This window comes from Alligator sinensis, unplaced genomic scaffold (genome assembly GCF_000455745.1).
Source record: "Alligator sinensis unplaced genomic scaffold, ASM45574v1 scaffold566_1, whole genome shotgun sequence".
Classification (NCBI taxonomy): domain Eukaryota; kingdom Metazoa; phylum Chordata; order Crocodylia; family Alligatoridae; genus Alligator; species Alligator sinensis.
This window is the reverse complement of record NW_005842017.1, coordinates 2,006,655-2,026,576: the sequence shown is the minus strand read 5'-3', so window position 1 is coordinate 2,026,576 and position 19,922 is coordinate 2,006,655. Positions and strand designations below refer to the sequence as shown.

General features: G+C 48.0%; 1 protein-coding gene across 1 annotated transcript in view; it reads right to left on the bottom strand.

Annotated features, from left to right (window-relative positions):
* Positions 1–19,638, bottom strand: part of SLC19A1 (solute carrier family 19 member 1) — a 25,163-nt gene extending 5,525 nt beyond the window's left edge. Inside the window, 4 exon segments of the mRNA XM_025202233.1 lie at positions 2–53; positions 10,606–10,926; positions 16,005–16,266; positions 19,507–19,638. Coding sequence (XP_025058018.1) covers positions 2–53; positions 10,606–10,782 — 229 coding nt within the window. The 5' untranslated portion in view covers positions 10,783–10,926; positions 16,005–16,266; positions 19,507–19,638.
* Positions 19,639–19,922: the final 284 nt, after the last annotated feature.

Genomic DNA, 19,922 nt, shown 5'->3' with positions numbered 1-19,922 from the left:
ACCAGCACAACCATGTAGGAATACGATAGGACTGGAGTGATCTCATTAGTCACCTGCAAGGCAACCAAGTCAGCAAGAGAGCAGCCATCATGCTGCAGAGGCACAGGGGAGGGGAGCACTGTGAGCACAGCCCTTATTGCTGTGAGCACAGAGGTGCTGGCATTTGGGGGCAAGCTCTGGAGGTGGCACTCCTCCTTTAGGTTGCTGAGCCATGGCCAAAGGTCAGGCTGGTGGGAACTGTTCAACTACCTCACCTTCAGCATCCCCAGTCCTTGGATGGGTTCATCCTGCACCCTCCTGAGTACTGCTCTCAACTGACGTGCTCCTGCTACTACACCTGGAACCCAGGATGCTTCTTACCATCCATTCCAGGACCAAAACATAGCAATGGCTTCTGAATAAAGAGCACCACACCATGCACAATGGTGCTATACAGCCCAGCCAAAGGGCTAGAGCATGAGCTCTGGGCCGTCTATAGAGCACACATCATATGGGATCAAGGCAGCAGCAACTGCTGACTGATGCAGGAGCTTGGCAGTCTGGGAATAAGTATTAATGATCTGCCCAAATGGTTGTCAGGGCGCTACTGTACTTGAAATCCAAGGCACCAACAGACAGAACACACCTTGTAGGCCTGAAAATGAAGACTGATGTGGTGCTGACTACAAAGACAGCCTGAAAACACCAGTCAGACCTGAAATGGAAAGCCGGGGCCAGTCCCTGGGGACACAAATACTTCACAGCCCAGCTCACACACCACACCCCCCAGCTTCCCCACCTCCTTCAGACTCTGGCAGCAGGAAGAAGACAGGAGGGACAGCAAGACAGCACTCCCCATAGGGTAGAGCAACACAGTGGCTCTGGGGCAGTGATGGGATGGCTCAGCTCATGCCAAAAGCTCTGGGGAGCCCCATACCTTCTGCACTACCTGCCTGTTTCTATAGTAGGCCATTAGCACACCTCCCTCTCTGCCTACCACCACCAGATCAAGCCTCTGCCTCCCAGCACTGCCATCATCCTTGACAGCAATGGCCCCAGAGAAAGTACCAGACTCCCTCTCTGCATGGGGATGTGAGCAAAGGTCATGGCCTTCCAGCCAGGCTCCTGCCACTCTGCCCCAGTTTGGCAGTCAGGAAGGCCCAAGCACTTTCCCTGCTCATCAGGTACAGGTTGTTCCTGGGCCCCAAAGAACCCTGCTCTCCACAAATATCCTTGAACTTATGTGCCTCAATCACTCTCCCCCTGCTCGCTGCTCCCTTCCAAGACCCCAGGCCACACTCTGTGTGGGATGCGAGCTTGTGCTACTGCAGACCATGCTACAGCACAAGTGTTCCAGTATCTGTTTGTACACAGAAACCCACTGCCCACCCATGCACTTGTCTGTACAGGCCTGGTGAGAAGAACTCGAGGCCTCAGACCTTTGAGTAGTCTGGTAAGAAGGGAAAAGACATATAACCATGGCCTTTGGGACCTCAGCAGAGCAGCACACAAGTCATAACTGCCTAATGATCATGAATGAGCCTTCTTAATAAAATCCCTTATCCTGGAGGAATTCAACAGCCATCTTGGTGCTTGGCACAGGACTCAACTAAGCTCCAGGCAACCGCTTTTGCTTAGGACTCTGTGTTCCTAAGCCCCAGAAGTCAGGCAGTCCCAGGCTCAGCTCTGCCCTAGCACAGCAAGTAGCAAAGACCCGTTCACATAGCTGAGGCAAGAAGTGTAATCAACTTAACCTCCACAGTGCAAAACCTATGCTCCTTCTCATAGCCGCAGACACAGCCAATAGTCAGAGCACTGTTATGCCTCCCCTTCAGGGGCGGAGATTGCCTGTCTTGCAAGTTACACACACCACAGCAGTGACAAGACATTGTATTCCTGCCAGGCAAGCCCCTGTAGGCCCTGTAGCCTGGAGAAACACCACTCTCTCTCTGAAGTATTCAGTGATGGCAAGAGTTTTGGAAAAGTACAAACTGGGACATACTTAAATCAAAACACTTAAGAACATCAGAACTGCTATTTGCTGCTATTTGCAAACCATAGGTCCATCTTGTCCAACGGACTGGATCATCAGGAGGAAGAGGATGAAAAAAAAAGTCCCAGATTTGAGCTGTGCAGCAGAGATCATCAGGGGTTAAGCTAACTGTCTGCAGACACTCCACCTGTGAGACTGCATAAAAGAATTCCTGTCGAGAGAAACTGAGGTCAACTGATGTGACTGGACTTATTGGCTTCCTGCAAAGAACACATCCAGAACGTACGCAAGTGCATTAATTGGCACAGCTGGCTGAGCAGCTGCCCATCAGTTAAACATATAGGATAGGACTGCAGTGACTCCTTGGCCCTGGCTCCGTTATTTGCTGGTTCCAAAACACCTTGTGTCTGTGGCAGAAACTCCACTGTTGGTGCCCCTCTCCAGAGACCTGTCTCCACCAGCCTGAGAGGCTGGTGTTGAATCCCTCAGGGCGGGGATCTCCCTCCTTGTCTGCATGACAAAAGCCTGGGGCCTGAATGCTCTGGTCACCTGGGCAGGGGGAAAAGCCCGGCCCTGCGCACGGGCCCAGGTAGCCAGGGATGCTTGGTAGATTGGTTGACTTGTGGCCAGTACTGGCAGCTTCGATTGGATTGGGCTGCTGAGGTCAGAGAGGTTATTTAAAGGCTCGGGCCAGGAAGAAGGCACCCATTAGCCATGCGGTCATCCAGGTGAATCTGAAACTGGGAGAGGAGCTTCACCATCTGAAACTGGCTCTCTCCTCATCACCGCATGCTCCAAGAGTGGCCTGCCTCCAGAGGAAACTCCAACCACCTCTGGATGATGCGTGTGAGTAAGCTGCTCGAGGTCAGACTAGATATTTAGCTACAGTAACTCAGATGCGTGTTTAAACGGCTACCTCAGCCACCCTGGTTTGCTCTATGGGATTCCTCTGATATTCCTCTGAGATTTCCATGATATTGCTCTACCTTTTAGCCTGTTTCCACCCTACCCCCTATAATCAATAAAGTTCTCCTTTGTGACCGGTGTGGGAGACTTATTGAGGGGTGGGTCTAAATTATGCCGAGGAGGCCCCTTAGGTCTGCGGACTAAGGGAGACTTTCCTAATAAGCCCCTGACATGGCGAAGTGCCCCAAGTGCTTGTATTGGGTCTAGTACCCATTGGACAATCAGGCCTGTGTTCTCCAAGGTGCGCAGAGCCAGAATTGAGTCCAGAGCCTTGGATGGTGGCAGCGGGAACCCCAGGCTAGCGGGTGTGCTCCAGGGAAGGGGTCGGCCAGACGTGAGGCACCCCAAAGGAGGCACTTGGAGCCTGGAAGGTGGGCGGGCGCAGGGAGGTGGGCGGCTCAATGCAGGAGCGCCCCCTACTGGCCCGCCACAGTGTCACTAATCCCAGAGTGGATGTTGAAAGGGAAGGCAAACACAGCTTTTTCCACTGTTTCCCTGCCGCTTCCAGCATTTATGGTCTAGGAATTTCTGATTCAGACACTGTGCCCCAACTCCCATGCTCAATAACTACTGATGCACTTTTCCTCCAAGAATCTGTCCAATCCCTTGTTGTTTGGACAGATCTGTTTTGCATTTCAAAACATGCATTTTGAAAATAAACATTTAATGGAAAGGGTTAACCCAAAAATCAGTTGTTGTTGTTTTGTGCTGCAGTATTTTGTTTGACCCCTCAAAACATTTTTTTTCTTTTTCTTCTTTTGTTTCACCAAAAGCCAAGTCTTGTTTGCTCTGGGCTAACTTGATGCCCCTGCTGTTTCAGCCACTCCTGTGGATCTCTGTACCTCCCATTTGTGGGGGGCACGCTGTACAGCCAAGGGGAGGCCACATGCTCCGTTGGTGTGGTTTCAGATGGGGGCAGCCCCTCTGCCTAAGCTCATTCCCTTGCATAGGTGTAAGCAATGGTTATTGGATATTTGCCGGGGGGAACCATGGATGCAGCAAAGCCCAGAACAGCTTTCCCTGATTAACCCTGGTCAGCACAGTTCAGCTTCAGAGAAGGAGCTTGGAGCAAAATGAAAAGGGTTCCTCAAGCCAGCAGAGAGACAGCAAAAGGCAGGGGGACCCTTTCCTTCCTAGCTCTGCCAACAAACAGAAACAGCAAATCCTCATGCGTAGGAGGTAGTCGAGTTTTGTGGCCAATGTGGACAAGGTGCGCCACAACCCTCCTTGAGGGCCACTCCGCCTCCTGCCCCAACTCCCAGGTGTACCTGATAGTGTGTGCCCTGAGGTGCCAGAATGGAAATGCCTGGGGTCATGTGCCCTGTAGCAGCTTCCTGTGCCACACACCAGCCTGCTCTGTGGAATCCATGCTCCATCTCAGGCCTTGAATACCACAGTGACCACACGCAGCACCTAGCACAACGGGGCCTGGCTCCTTCAGGGGCCTCAACCACTGCACCTGCACACCAGGTGACAAAAGTCTTCTGTCTTCACTGCTCAAATGCCAACTCCCAGCCTTTGCACCAGAGCCAGTTACACAGCTTGATTCTGGCACAGTGGAAGGTGAAGCATGTTTGTAGTGCAAGTACAGACACGCCGTAGTGCAGTTCCTGTTAGGGGTTGGGGCCTGGGCTTTTTGCAGAGACAGGAAAACCCCAGCCCCTGGGTCTGACTTCACAAGCACATGCAGTTTGTTTCCATGCAGACAGTGCACTCCCTGCTACACATGTCCAGGCTTACCACTGCAAGGCACTATGGCTGCTGCTACCCACAGCTGCACTGTGGATTACTCTGCCAGATATGCCTCATAAGAGGCAACAACTGCTTCCCAAACATAGCCCAGAGCTATTTAAGAACACTCTGAATGCCGCACACGGACACCAGCAGCTACAGCACAGGCATATGAAGACAAAACCTCTCCTGGGCATAGCTCCCAGCTAGCGTGCCCTGCCGAGCTCATCTCTACTCCCCAAGCAATGGAGAATGCAGGGCAGGAAGCACAAGTGGATATGAGGCAAAAGGAAGCAGCACTGAGTTCCTTCCCTCTGCCCCTCAGCAAGGCAGCATGATCTGGCTTTGCTTGGCCATGCTTACTCAGGAATGGATTCCTCAGCCAGCCAGCCGGCCGGCACTCAAATCTGCTGCGCAGCTGGCATCTGAGAAACGTTTAGTGTCTTTCTGGCACACTGCAACGTAGGTTGGGTCCCACTCCAATTGAGGTGCTCTGCCTAAGTCTGTCAGAGCAACCATTCCAGGCTTGCCCCCCTGAGGCTGGCAACATATCCCCCTAGCCTCCCGCTTTTACTCCAATGGCTCCCTTCTCTGCTGTGATTTGATCCCACAGAGCAGGTTGGGCTGTAGCTCTGACCAAAATGAGAAGCATCATGGTCTACCTCTAGCTGGAATGATGTCTGGAGAAATCATTCCATCTCCTGAGCACAGAAGGGGTTAACTAAAACTTCTGGCTTTAACAAAAGTACTTCATAAAAAGAGATTAGCTATTTTGGGGGGAGGTTGCACGAACATTCTCCGCTCCCCCCCCCCCAAAAGCATAAAGCAAACTGCTGACGCAGGATACTGCAGCTGGCAGCTCTGAACTTTGATTTCTTGGGAAGTGGGGCAGAGAGGAGGCAGGACTGCCTGCGTGTTGTGTGACTGCTGCAGCTGACCTCAGGCTGGGAACATCACTGAACAAATGCAGCAAGGAGCATTAAAGAAATGATCCCATGTGCCACCTCTCTGCAGCCTTGTACATCAGCACCTTCCGAGTCCTGCACAACCAAAACTCACTGGTTCTGGGCATCCCCTTGGGAAAGGTGATCAAGAGAAGCATGAACTGCTCAATAGTGAACTGAGTTGGGTTGGGTTTAAACACAAACCCTTATGGGAACACAGGGAAGAGTTAATTTATGTCTCCAGGAATCTTCACTCCAAAGGATGAGGTGAGCCTGCTGGTGCTGGTCAGTGCCTTCCAAACCAAAGACAGCAGTCAAAATATGGCCTTTTGACACAAAAAGAAGTTTATGCAAGAACAATTTGACTTTTATTCAGTTTTCTGAGGGTGCCTCCCTCTAAAAATGTGACCAGCTTTGACCACAAGGGCAAGGTGGTTCAGTAGTCTCCCAGACATGGGAATTGACGTGGCCAATTGTAATGACTAGTGTAGTCTCACAAAAGGCATTTTTTTTTTTTTAGTTTTTAATTTGACATTTTTATTGCATCAACAAAGATGAATTTTCCCCCACAGGAATGACTCAATATATTTCTAAACCCCAAAGAAAGAGAAGTGCTGCTAAACTGTGTAAGATTTCTGCCCATTCTGCTTTGCAGTTAGCTCCACTAACTGTACTGGAAATCCTCCCCCAAGCTAAACCCTTTGATAGGTGTGGAGGGGAAGGCAGGCAGGCGAGAGGCACTGCCACCTGCAGAACCTCAGGACCTGCTGCCCTGCTGAGATAAGCCAAAGCACCTTCAAGCCTCTCCCTGATGGCCCCTTTGCAGGACTTAGGGCATGTGGAATGGAGACAAAACCTTGACAGGAAGGCTAAGACAAAAGGGAAAGCACAAAGCCCATTGGTGGAAGAGGAAGGAGGAAACTATCATATCCCTGCTGTACAAGAATTGTCCCCCACAGGAGGGACAAGGGACAAAGTCTTCTACAACACCATTTTCAAGATATAGGAGATTCCCTAGACTCGCTGTTAAACTATCAGACAGCTCATGTAGGTGCCTAAAGCCGAAGAGAAAGGAGCAGGGCAACATTTATCCTGCTAGTCTCTCTCACACAGGAAGGGCCTATGGGTCCAACCAGATATTCTGTGGGCCAGGAAAGCAAAATGAATGCGGCCCAGCACCTGCACCTATACCTGGAGTGCTTCATCACCTGCCAAGCCCCTCTGGGCCATGGTGAGCTGCCCGAGCTCTGTTCCAGCTCCAACACATTTGCACACAGGGTGCATCCCTATTGTTACACAGGGGTAATCTAAGGACTCTCCTTATCAGGACAACATGCAGTCCACGTGAATACAGGCACTGTGCTTCATTTGGATCTTTGACAACTACGTGGTAGGGTGCAGAAAGTAAACTCCAAGCCTCCTCACCCCTCACCTCCTGGGACGTTTCTTTAACACCACCAGATCCTAAGAGTGGGAGGGAGGGAAAGAGGAATAATAATGACCTACTTTATGTAAAGAGGTTTGATAACCTCTTGAGAGAGGCTCCAGGGAAGCACGTGATCCTGCTCTTCTCTGCGGAGTGCTGACCGGGGTTAGGAGTGGTAGCAGTGGGGAGTATACACTGCATCCCCTCCATCCCAACCATGGTGGCTGTGTGGCTAACGGGCCTCCCCTTTGTCTTCACATTCTGTGTTACCCCTCACTGTAACAGAGAAGCCTTAGTGCATCACCATACTAATTAACTGAGCCAAGTTGAGTTTTTCCCTTAGAAAGCAAGAAAGTAACTCCAGCGCCCTTAGACTGACATGGCTGTGAAAAGAACCCAGAAGCCATATCACAAGTCAGCGCAGGGTAGGGTCACACCCTGAGTCAGGCTAACAGCCTGGAGTACTTCTACTGCCCACGTGGCCTGAGACTGCTTGCACCTAGCATCTGGATCTGACATACAACAGCACCAATGGGACAGAACAAGTTGAAAAGCACAGATGCCTCACTGCTACTGATGGCCCCCTCCTGAGCCCAGATAGAGGTGTCCCTAAGCACAGCAGCTCCCAGCTGGATCCTTGGGGCATTCCCCCTTGGGCTGGGGAGATTCAGATGAAGAGAACAGAAAGCACTGCAGTGAAGGAGATCTGTGCCAGACTCCAACTCCTGCACCTCAGCCTCTCACTGTCCTCCTAACCCTCTTTCTGACTGCCTTCATGTGAAGGAATGGTACCCTCTCCCCCATGGTTCTCCTCTCCCTCCCACCAAGCTGGGATTCGGGATCCCACCTGGATAATGCCCACAAGTACTGAGGAGTACTGGCCACAGAACTGCTCTCCTGGGAGGATATGCTTGCAATATTCTCCTCCAAGACTATTCATGTTAGACACACAGCACCTCACACTCATTTCCAAGAGGTACTACTGCCTCTTTGCTATTCTTCTGAATGGCTGGCACAGGGTCCCTCCGGAAATGGGATAACTCAGATTCTTCCCTCAGAAGACTAGTGCAGAAGCTTTTTCATTCCTCCCCTCAGAGAGACTCTGACCTGCAGCTTGATATAGGCACCAGCACTGTCTTGGGCCCACAGCCAGATTAAGTAGTTGCCACAGCTGCCCAACCCCAACTTAGAGTATGATCCACTTCCATTCACTAGACCAAATGCCCATAATACAAAAACAATGGGAATTAAAGGCAACTTTGTATAAAGGGTACGATAGATAGGGTGCGACACCGGAAAGTGGATCTGAAACTCATCCTGGACCCACTGGTATGTGGTCCATGAGCATGATCCAGGAAAAAATCACTAAGACACCTCCCCCATGTGATTATTACAGGGATGAGGGTTTCATTTAGATTCCATCTGGCTCACCTACTCCATTTTAAACCCAAAGTCCTCTATGTCTAGGTGGTCAGAGGGCTGGCCAGGTTTGGATGAGATATATTACATTTCTGGAGGTGCACCTGTAAGATCCAGGAATGCTGATGGCTCTGCTGTGGGGTGTAATGATTGTTGGGGTGGTAGAGATGTGTTGGCAGGTTTTGCATTTCTTGTCATGGCATGGTCTGGATCCATTCAGTGTGTTCAGGGCTGGAGGAAGTTTGCTTCTGGTGATGAGGTTAGCAAGGTTCAATGCTTGTTTGAAGGCTAGGATGGGCAGTTCTGGGAAGATCTCTTTAAGAATAGGGTCTCCTTCTAGTATGGGCTGCAATTGTTTGAGGATTTTCTGTATGGGTTTGAGGGAGGGGTGATATGTCACAACCAGCGGTCATTACACCCCACAGCAGAGCCATCAGCATTTCTGGATCTTACAGCTGCACCTCCAGAAATGTAATATATCTCATCCAAAGCACCAAATGCCTTGATGGAAAATACGTAGGAGAGACCAAACAACAACTGCGCACCAAAATGAATGCACACTGGAAATCTATTAAAGACAAGAATACCCAATTACTGGTGGGGGCACATTTCTCACAAGAAAACCACTCTCTCTCCAGTCTCTCAGGTCTAATCCTCAAAGGGAATTTACAAAACATTTTCCACAGACAAGCCTATGAATTTCACTTCACCAACCTCCTGGATACAAAATATCATGGACTAAATATAGACATTGGATTTATGACACATTATAACCTGCCTAACATCCGACTTCCCAGGTACCTCTCCACTATTTACCTGCTACATTCATGCCCCTTCTCTCTCCCCACCCCCCACTCAGCCTGTCTCTCACCTATTGACTCCTCAATCTACATCTTCACTAACTGCCTGTCTTGCATGCGTACCAGCCCAGCCTCTGGCTTCTTTTTCATTCCATCTAGGAAGAACACACACCAACTGCAGAGGCTTCCTCAGCCTGACACAGGGTATTTAAACTCGAAAGCTTGCTAAAAATTTTTTTTCCAACCATTTAAGTTGGTCTAATAAAATATATCAGATTTACCCAAAGAACCTTGTCTCCTTATGCTTTATATGGCTTCCCATTTATCAAGGGAAAAATCTGACAGTGTAGCCTCTGTGGAACCTGGGAATGCCTTGCTTCAAGAGCATACAGGCCAATGAGGTAGCATGACACCAAGCAGCGTTCTGCCTAGCACAAACTGCAGTGACACAGGATGGGAGGCTGTTGGGGAAGAAAGACCTACAGTAGAGCAATTGCTGTAGGATAGGGGTGGGCAAATGCGGCCTGCGAGCCAGATGCGGCCCACCAGGCCATTCTATCTGGCCTGCAGGGCCCCTGAAATAATTAGAAAATTAATATTTATCTGCCCCTGACTTCCTGTTATGTGGCCCTCTATGGCTTGCCAAAACTCAGTAAGTGGCCCTCCACCCAAAATAATTGCCTGGCCCTGCTGTAGGAGCTCTTTAGCTCGGGAGTTGGGGGGAGATAGCTTGGATTGGCAAACAGAGGGGACAAAGAACTTCAGCCACTCACTTGGACCTGATGCAGGCACTACTGCTGCTTGAGAAGAGCACTGCCCAGTTGTTTAAAAGAATAACACATATCAGGCAAAAATATGCAAGTGCCAGTCACTGGCTTACAGTGCAGCAGTGGACAGATGCAGAGAGCATGCCTGTTCTGGATAAGAGAGGCATCACTGGCTTTCTGTGCCCAACTTGACTCTGGTGTTGTTTCACCTGCCATTTCACAGTGGCTGGTGAAGCAGCAGGTTCCCCAATCCTGACAGATATACACCATTTAGTTCACTTCACCCCAGCCAGCTTGTCTCTGGTGTCTGAGCCTTTCCTGCTCCTTTTGCAGAGGGTACCTCCTGGACTGTTTTTTATTACTAGCAGGAAGCAGTTCCATTGCATCCAACTCATTGCTTCACCTTACAACTTACTGCGATCCCATTCACCAAGAAAAAATACTTTGTTTTAATCCCAGAGTTAGCAGGGTTGGGACCCTTATTTGTCCAGAAGATATTAGGAAAATGGAGCTCTCCAGAGCTCAAGTAACTGCTTCATTACAGGGGCAAACACTGAATACAGGCATCTGGCAAACTCACCTCTACCCTTGTGAAATTCTTATCAGCTCCCAACAAGTATGGGGTGATGAAGCTCTCTCCAGGTCTGAGCTGGGTCATGAAGCCATAAAAGCAGAGGTAAAATACTTGGAGTTTCCAGCGCTGATTTGGTGCTGGCTCCACTGGTTGTTTTGTCGAGCCTTCATCTTCTGTAGACATGGCTCTGTCTCCCTATTCCAGTAACTGAATGTGAAAGTCTTTTTCCGGGAGGCTGTCAGACAGGCTGAGCCTCTGTGGGGCTGGTCTCTTACTTACTTGCTGTACATAGTCTCCAACACATAGATGCCTGAGCTGTAGGAATTTCTGTGGATAAAGCAGAATTTGGCAACAGATCAAATTCCTCTACAAAACAACTGCAAATAAATACCCACTACTTTCTCCCTCAGATGCATTCTTGTTGCGCGTTAGCTTTCACTTATCACTGCAAAGTTGTAGCATTTCCTTTTCAGATATAGGAACCACATTTTGGAAAGATAGGTGTTTTAAGCAAAACACATCTCAAACCCCAGTAAGTCTATCTTACCAGGGTTGGATTTTTACTTCTCTTTACTTTTCAGCAAATTCCTGAACACCCCAACCTCGCCAATCTAAAAGCTGGTTGACTTGTTTTGGAAGTGAATTTTCACTTCCTCAAGTTACTACTTAATTTTATTGCAAGCAAAGGGGCTTCTGCCAGAAGAAAATAAATGTTATACACACTTACAGTCCCACAGAACTAACTAAATAAATGGTACATCAGCTTAACAAACTCCCCGAAGCCACTCTGACCCCCTTTCCCATGCCCTGTGCTCCTGTCCTGATCTGTTGCTCTGCTTTCTGCTCTCTCCCCTACCCCTTTATTCTCTGCTCCCTCTCAGTTGGCTGCGTGCCACACAGAGGCTGCCTGTGCCATTTGTGCTGCAGGTTGGCTACCTCTGTCCTAAAGGAGTATAAAGATCCTATTTTTTTCTGCTTTAGGCTGGTTCTAATTGCAGTCCATCAAAACAGACCTCACAACAGTCCCAATAAGACAGCTAGAGGTATTTAGCCATGTTAGTCTGAAGGCAAACCAAGGTAAGGCAGGGTGGCACCTTAGAAACTAAATGGTTCAGAGAGGCATGTAACTCAGCTAAACCCAGTTTGAGGGAGGAAGATGACGAGGGAATCGAGAGCAAGTTTAACAGGCCCTTTTATTTCCAGTGAGTTTGGCAGCTGGAGCAGTAGGCAAGCACAATAAATAATAGGATTTGACAGGTCACAGAGTAGACCGTGAAACCCAGCTAAAAGTTAATTTGTATGTATGAAATAGATCTATCTATGTTACATATTAGCTGTAAAGCAAAAGGGACTTTAGACGGTCACCCACACTGACAAGAGTTAAAACATTCCTCCACTCCCTAGTATATATTTGACACACAAGAACTGTATTAGACGAAAATTAGAGTTGCAAAATCTAAAGTTAGGAAGTGCCAAATTTCAGGTGTCTTATGTGACCTTAATTCAGCACCCTTGCATATGTGCCTTATGACTGTCTTTAATTACATGATCTCATGCTATTTCTTGCTCCGGACACTGCTTCATTGAGTACACTGAATGGTCTTGCTCTAGGGCTGAATTAGACTTGTGTACTGAAGACTGTCATCTGGGGGAAACCCGTCTCATTTGTTGTAGAAATAGAAGGTGTCTAATTAGAGAGATAAGAGATTTCAGGAAAAGACAGGATTGTATCATGGTTGAGCACTGCCCTGAAGAACCTGATTCTATCCCCACTGTTGCTACAGAGTGTGCGAGATGCTGGGCAAATCACTTAAAGCAATTTTTTCTCAGGAGGTCACTAACTCTGCATTCCTCACTGTCTGGCTGTCAAATCTGAGACCCAAGAATTTGAGTGGTAGAAAAGCTAAACATTCACTGCAACTGCTTAAAGCAGTGGGAACTTTTTACATGCAAACTTCTATATGCTGTTGTCCACTTGCACGCACATCAGATAAGTGCATAATTCACTTAACTGCATAACACAATGCCAATCCTAACTGTTGCCTGTTCCTTAAATTACAGCAAGTGCTGGTTATCTGCATATGGGCGAATAAACCACTTAAGTGTATGGCATCTTTCAATCCCATTGTCCACAGTAGTTACTAACTGTACTCTGGTTAACTGTGCCAGAAACAGTGAAAGGGAAGAAGCTGTGAAAGTGCAGCTATTAGAACCCTTGAAAATGATGGGAGCTGGCTACTTTCATGAACTCTAATACCAGAGAAGCAAGGGGGAAGTGTATTTATAATGCACATTGTTTATATTTAATTTGGATAAGTGCATACTCGGGTAAGAACAAAGCCCTCCTTCAGCCCAGGGGCTATGCACTTAAACGGAGTACACTATCTAACAACACATATTCTGAAAAATCAGGTCATAGTCATCTCAAATTGGGCACCCATAATAAGTGGCTCTTTCTGACTACAATTTCTTTTTCTCTCTCCAAGCTCCCTACCTATAAAAACAAAGATAAAACCACGCCCCCACCTCACGCGGGTGTGAAAATAAATTGTGAAAATAAATTCAGGAACATCTGCGAAGTGATGAGCAGCATTGAGAACAGAGCAGCACTGCCCTGAGAAAATGTAACAAGTCTCCAGAGCAGGGTTTGGATAGGGAGCAGTAAGTACAGCACTGGGGACACACTGAACAGGGAAGGGAAAGCAAAACATGGAACAGCTGATCATTCAGGGAGCACTGTCCACACTGTGCACCAAGTAAGGCAGGATTCTAGGGAAATCATATGAAACTGTATAATTAAAGCAAGTTTCATAACGCATGTGCCCAAAGAGCTCAATATAAAGTTCCACAACCTGAAATCTGGCATGCCCCAACTTTGCCATTCAAATGAAGTCCTTTTAGTTTGAGCTTTTCCATGCATTTCAAAAATGCAAAATGAAAACACAAGAAATCCCAACATGTGTCTTTGTGCCTTCAGCAGGGTTATAATCTTATGACTGACCACAGACCTCTGCTACTTGGGCTAACAGAATAACTGATAGCAGTCCTTTTGGTGGACCTGCACGAGAGTGGGGGAATCAGACACATACCCAGTGCGAGATGGCTTCACAGGCATCTGCTAACAGCACAGGAATGGTGAGACTTGGGGACACTGCATTCAATTCAGGCTCTGGAAGGGAGTGACTTTATAGGGCACAAACTCCTCTGCCCCATGTCCTCCAACCTCTTCCTGCCTAGTTCTCTCTTCTTCACTCCTGCCTCTTTGTGCCAGTCTTTCTCTCTAGCTAGCCAGTCCTCCCTCTCCTTATCCAACTGTCTTCTTATCACCTCTTCTATACCCCCACTGCCTTTCCCTTCCTCCATGCCAGCTTCAGTTTCCCTTTCTTTTCCCCCACTGATAGAAAAGGACTGGATGCTTCCCCACCACCACAAACAGGCACCTTATTCCAATGGACTCCACGACCCAGGTCCAACTCTTCTCTTTGTGTTTAATCAAGTAGCTTCCTTGTCCATAGTGCCTGGGCAACAACAGGTGAGGCAGGCACTGACAGCACAAGACAGAAAAACTTCCTGCTACCTGTTCAAGTGCCTTGACCTGCACCCAGCACAGCAGGCAGCATCCCAGAGTAGCAACGGCAGGGAATACTCTGCATAATCCAAGCTGAAGCATGTCCAGAGCAGATACAATGCTCAGAGAATTCAACTGCTGGAATACTGCTGTTTCTACATGCAAATTAGTTTCTCAAAGGCTGGTAACCAGGCCTGGTTTGAGAAGATTTTCACAGGGATGGCAACAGGCACAGTCCTAACACAAACGTGTTCCCATCCAAATTTCAAATCTCTGCTCCAGATCCTTTGGGTGGTAGAGTTTCTCAAAGCAAAGGCAAACGTGATTTAACACAGACACAATACCTTGTTTCCTGGCCTTGTTCTCAGAGATAGCTTTTGAGAAAACTTTCTAGAAAAAAGAAAATCGGCCAGTGGGGCAGGCAGATGGACAAAATTTCATTGCAAACAGCTAAAGTCTGGAACAATTACAAGCACTTAAAAACAGGATCTTATAACAGGAAATGTTGGGCAATGTTAACAACAAGCAGCGCCAGAAGCCATGCCTAGACCAGACTATGCTTGTTGAAGTGCATAGTCCCTGGACTGGTAAAAGGCTGTAAACTCCCCTGGAGCATGCATTTATCCGATTAACAGGTTTATCTGAAATTAACAATTAATTACTTGTTTACATTAAGAAAAAAATGGCTCTCAAGCTATTAGAAACTGAAAAATGAAAGGAGTTTCTTCTGTATCTTCTCATTGAACAGTTTATTTTATATATACCTGCCAAATAGCTGCTCAGAGCACTACAGTCTAGTCTAAAAGAAGCTCAGGGGCAGACACACGTATTCTGTGATGGGACTCTAGTTTCAGAGGGACCAAAGGGTACTTTATCTTTTCAGACCCTGCAATCTCAAGGACGTAAAACCCTTCAGTCCCAGTTCAAACACAATTATATTAGCAGCTGAGAATGAACCTGCTGTCTCAAAAGCAGAAACTCATCCATGTAACACCAGCTGTCAGGGGCTGTTTGCTCAATCGTGCAGGGACAGCACTCCAGGACTACAGCATGAGCCTCAATAGTATGAAATCATATCTTTAAAGCATGTTTCATAATACGTGTGTCCAAAAAGCCCAATATAAAGCTTGCTCCCTGCCCCCATTTCTAACCAGAAGTACAACAGTAAGATCAAGTCCTTAAGAGGGCCCCCCACTCCCTTTCCTAGTTTGCCCTTCTATGATTCAAGATCTTTTATTTGAGTGCATTTGAGAGAGATGTCCTCTGAAAAGTCATCGTGCATCTCTCAGAGTAATTAAGAGGAAAACCTGGGCACATTTCAGCCTACCACTGCCTACATGCAAGAGCCAAGGTTTATCCTCACTACAAAAATAATGCTGTTTTTTAACACGAGGTGAACAACCTGTGCCTGCTATCCTCAGTTAAAAAAACTTCAAGGTCACTGCTAGGTGTGGGCACAAGGTTGATACTTGTGAGTTTACCAGGCAGTAAAATATACATACTGCGCTGCCACCAAGATTTGCCCTGCCAATAACTGACGTGTTAGTTACCCCAGGGTGAAAAATGAAAAGACCACCCTCCAATAAGCTCGTCTTCATATCCACCTCCACATTCAAAGGATGCACAAAAGGCCTTGACACAGAACCGTGAGAAATCCCTCCCCAAAGCCCTAACCTCCCTACTGGAGAGTCTGGCCCTGAAGTTTAGATAAGATCCTTGTTCTTTCATAGAGCAACTGTAAAAACATTCAGTGTCAACAAAGAAAAAATTGACTGTCTTCCCATGGAGAAGCAGCACACAAAGCGAGGGCAACTGCATGCTCAAAGGTTCTGGGTACCTTCACAGAGACGGGAGGATGGTGTTGATGATGTTGCCCTGAGGCTGTCTCCTGTGCTTGCAGTCCTGGCTTGAATTTATGAGGGCCTGTAAGTGGATCTGGTTTACATGGGGATCAGATAACAGCGGGGTGGCTGTAGCATAAAGCTCTGTGCAACCTTTGCTCCTGTGGTCTGGTATTTTGTAAATATCCCAGCTTGTTTGTAGTACTTCCCATATCAAATCTCTGTGTTGATACCATGCTGTTTCCCCACAGGATATTCCTTTTACAGCAGTTACAAAGGAAAACAAAACTGTATGAAGTTTAAGTGGATACTCTGATTTCAATTTAAGGGCAGCTTTATTTTAATTTAGTTTACACTTGGTCCTAACTGACTTAAACAAAAATCAAAATGCCCACACTACCACTTTCACTAATTGAACTAGTGCATTTGATAGTCGTAGGTTCATTTAAACAGCAGCTCTCCTTCACTCCTATAGTTCCAGGTTAAGCATGAACAGAAATGGTCTTCTTAAAATTCCTAGACTGCTCCAGAATGCATTAGCCCGGGATAAATGATGGATTCCAACACTTTATTTCAGTGAATAGCAAGACTAACAACCTCAGCCCCAGATCAGGTGATTGCAGCCCCCCTGTCCAAATAGGTGCAATGCAAGGAAGAACACCACTGGCCCATCAATCTCAGCCCTATCCAGAGTCCCACCTACACAGATAATGGGTAACTCTCAAACCCTGTCACACTCTTCCACAGGGTCACAGGAATATTCATGGAAGAAACCTGGGTGAACAAAGGAAAAAAGCAAAGGGCTAGCAGATGGCACATCTTGGAGGACTGCATTTACAAAGTAAGACTAAAGTCTTCTATGCTGCAAGCAATCTTTGGCCAGTCCTAATGGCAGCCATAGCACTACTCCCGTAAATAAAATGATGGGTATATAAGCGTTTGCAGGATCAGAGTTACTGCAGAACTGACAGATGAAACCATGATGCCAGCCAGAGGCCCTAGGCTCATTTTCACTGCCACTTCAGTTCAATATATTTTTTAATTACCATTCGTCCTTTGACTAAGCACATCCAATACTTTGTGCTCAAATCACATTATACATTGACTACAGATTACTCATGCAATCCCAAATGCCCCGTGCTGCACTGAAAGGTATGAGGGAAGAGCCACCCAACAATTTGTCTCACTTATGTCCTTGTAAGATGCTCAGCCATCACAGGGATAAGCACCATGCATCCCCCAATAGACAGGCACGTGACCTCTGCCCAAATAAACAGAAAAAAATCAGTGACAATTATCACTCGTTATTTTTCATTAAAGGGCAGACCCAGCCTTCCCAACAGGATGAAGGCCTTGCAGACAGGAACATACAACAAAGCCCAGCTCCAGACTTTCATGGGCCCACTATCAGATTGGCACTGCACAAAGCCACCAACACTCCCCAGCACAGGCAGTGCCACAGGGAGGATGAAGGCTATCCCAAGGCTGGGTAGCTCTAACTCCTCTGTTGCCTGCACTAACAGATTCCGCTTCCAAACCAGATCCCTGAGGAGCTCTCCAGGTGCAGCCCAATGACTCTGGCTGTGCTTAGAGATGAGATTAAGGGTCAAGTGAACAACTGTCACCTGGAGTGAAAATTCCCTGAATAATGTGAACGCAGAACAGCAAAGTATCTAATCACCCGTCATTTAGGACCTAATCCAAATGGCACTGCTGACTGGAGGTGTTAGGAAATCCTCACCTTGTGAATTCTTGACTGTACCTGCCCCGAGACAAAAGGGAGGAAGTCAGCTGACAGACACTTTATGCCACTGGAGTGATGGATAGGGCATAGAGACAGTCAACACCCAACAGGCCCTTGATGATTAAAGTGGCTAAATACAGAGACTCCCTGACCATCCTTCAGCCCCAATGCTCAAGCAGCATGCCCAGATCTGAACCTGGATCACCAAAAGCTATATTAAGGCCTCCTCTACATGAGGCATTTCATCAATTTAACCTAGGGGCTCAGGGCATTCCCCATTTTTTTCTGGTTTTCCAATTTTCCCCATAAATCCCCAAAATTCTGCCCACTGATGCCTACAACACTCCCTGGAACACTGGAACTGTCCAGCTGCACCATTCAAAAATCACTGTCCCCTTTCAGACGTGCTATCCAACTTTGTATAATGCCCTGCAAACTCAGCAACACAGACAGCACTCATCTCACATTCTTCAGCTAGACGAGGTTCTTTGTGTAAACGTGATATCTTTTATTAGATCAACTAAATAGTTGGAAAAATTGTTCTTTGCAAGCTTTTGGGTTACAAACACCTTTCTTCAGGCTTGTACCTGAAAGCTTGCAAAGAACAGCAGTAGTACTGCACTGGAGTACTGCATCCAGTTCTGGGAGAGTTGAGGGAGTCCAAAGGAAGGCTATACGTATGATTAGAGGTCTGGAGAGCAGGCCATATGAGGAGAGGCTGAATGACCTGGGACTGTTCAGCCTGGAGAAGAGAAGACTTAGAGGGGACTTGGTGGCAGCCTATAAGTATATAAGGGTTGTACATCAGGGCCTGGGGGAACAAGGCCATTCTATCTGGCCTGCAGGGCCCCTAAAACATTTAGAAAATTAATATTTATCTGCCCTTGGTTTCCATCAAAAATGACAGGAGCCAGAGGCAGTAGGACCCAGGGGAAGCCCTGGCAGGCTCCTGCAACAGCAGGGTCCACCTGGCCTTGCCCCCCATTTAATGATAATGTCTAAATTGTGTTTAAGGATCAGCTTGTTATTTTAAGGAGAGAAAAACAGCAACTTAACTGGCCTCACTCACTCACTTTGCGGGGCTGCCATTTGTAGAACCACAAAATATAAGTGAATCAAAGGGGTTGAGGGGAGCGCTGGCCAAGGGGCGGGGGGGGGGCCGCCTTTTCCCCCGCTCTTGACCCCCTGCTGGGGAGCAGGGGGTTGGGGCTGTGCGCTGCTGCCCCCCCCCCTGTACTGGCTAAGCGGCCCTCTGCTCAAAATAATTGCCCGCCCCTGTCTTAGACCAACATGGCTACAACCAACACCCTTGAATTCTTCATGGATATGCTCAGGCACATGCAGTCACAAATCAGCTAGTCAGTCCAACTGCTGGGGGAGGCCAGTGCTTCCCACATGTAAAATACACCCCTGCAAAGAACGGCTGCAGTGAAACTACCAAAATATATTAATTTAGCAATGTGCACAAGTCTTTGCCAGGCTGGGCCCCTTAAACGGCTTGGCAGGTAGCTTATGCCTGGATTATAACTGTCCCAAAGCTAGTGCACGTACCAAGTGACAACATAGTACCAGCAATGGGGGGTGGGAGCATGAATACAGAAATAAAAGCCACCCGCTTGAGACAGTGGAGGAAGTCCAAGGGCTCCTCCGAGTGGGAGAAGCAGAGGCGGAGCCAGAGATGAAACCTATCACAGAAACTGGCAGAAATGAGCTCGGAGACTTGTTCAAAACCATATTTGAAATAATAATAATACTATTATCATTAATATCCTGCCATGTCAGTGCCCAGGACGGAGGAAGCAGCAGCAGGTCCTAGCCGCGCTGCCCGCCGCGGGCTCCTCGCGAGGCGGGGCGAGGCTGCCAGGGCACTTGCACGAGGACCAGCGGCGTGGGGAGGCTGCGCGGAAGGGACCCCGAGACTTGTTCAAAACCATATTTGAAATAATAATAATACTATTATCATTAATATCCTGCCATGTCAGTGCCCAGGACGGAGGAAGCAGCAGCAGGTCCTAGCCGCGCTGCCCGCCGCGGGCTCCTCGCGAGGCGGGGCGAGGCTGCCAGGGCACTTGCACGAGGACCAGCGGCGTGGGGAGGCTGCGCGGAAGGGACCCCTTTGGGCCTCTGGTGCGGGCTCTGCCCCGCCTTGCCCGGGCCGGGGAGCCCGCGG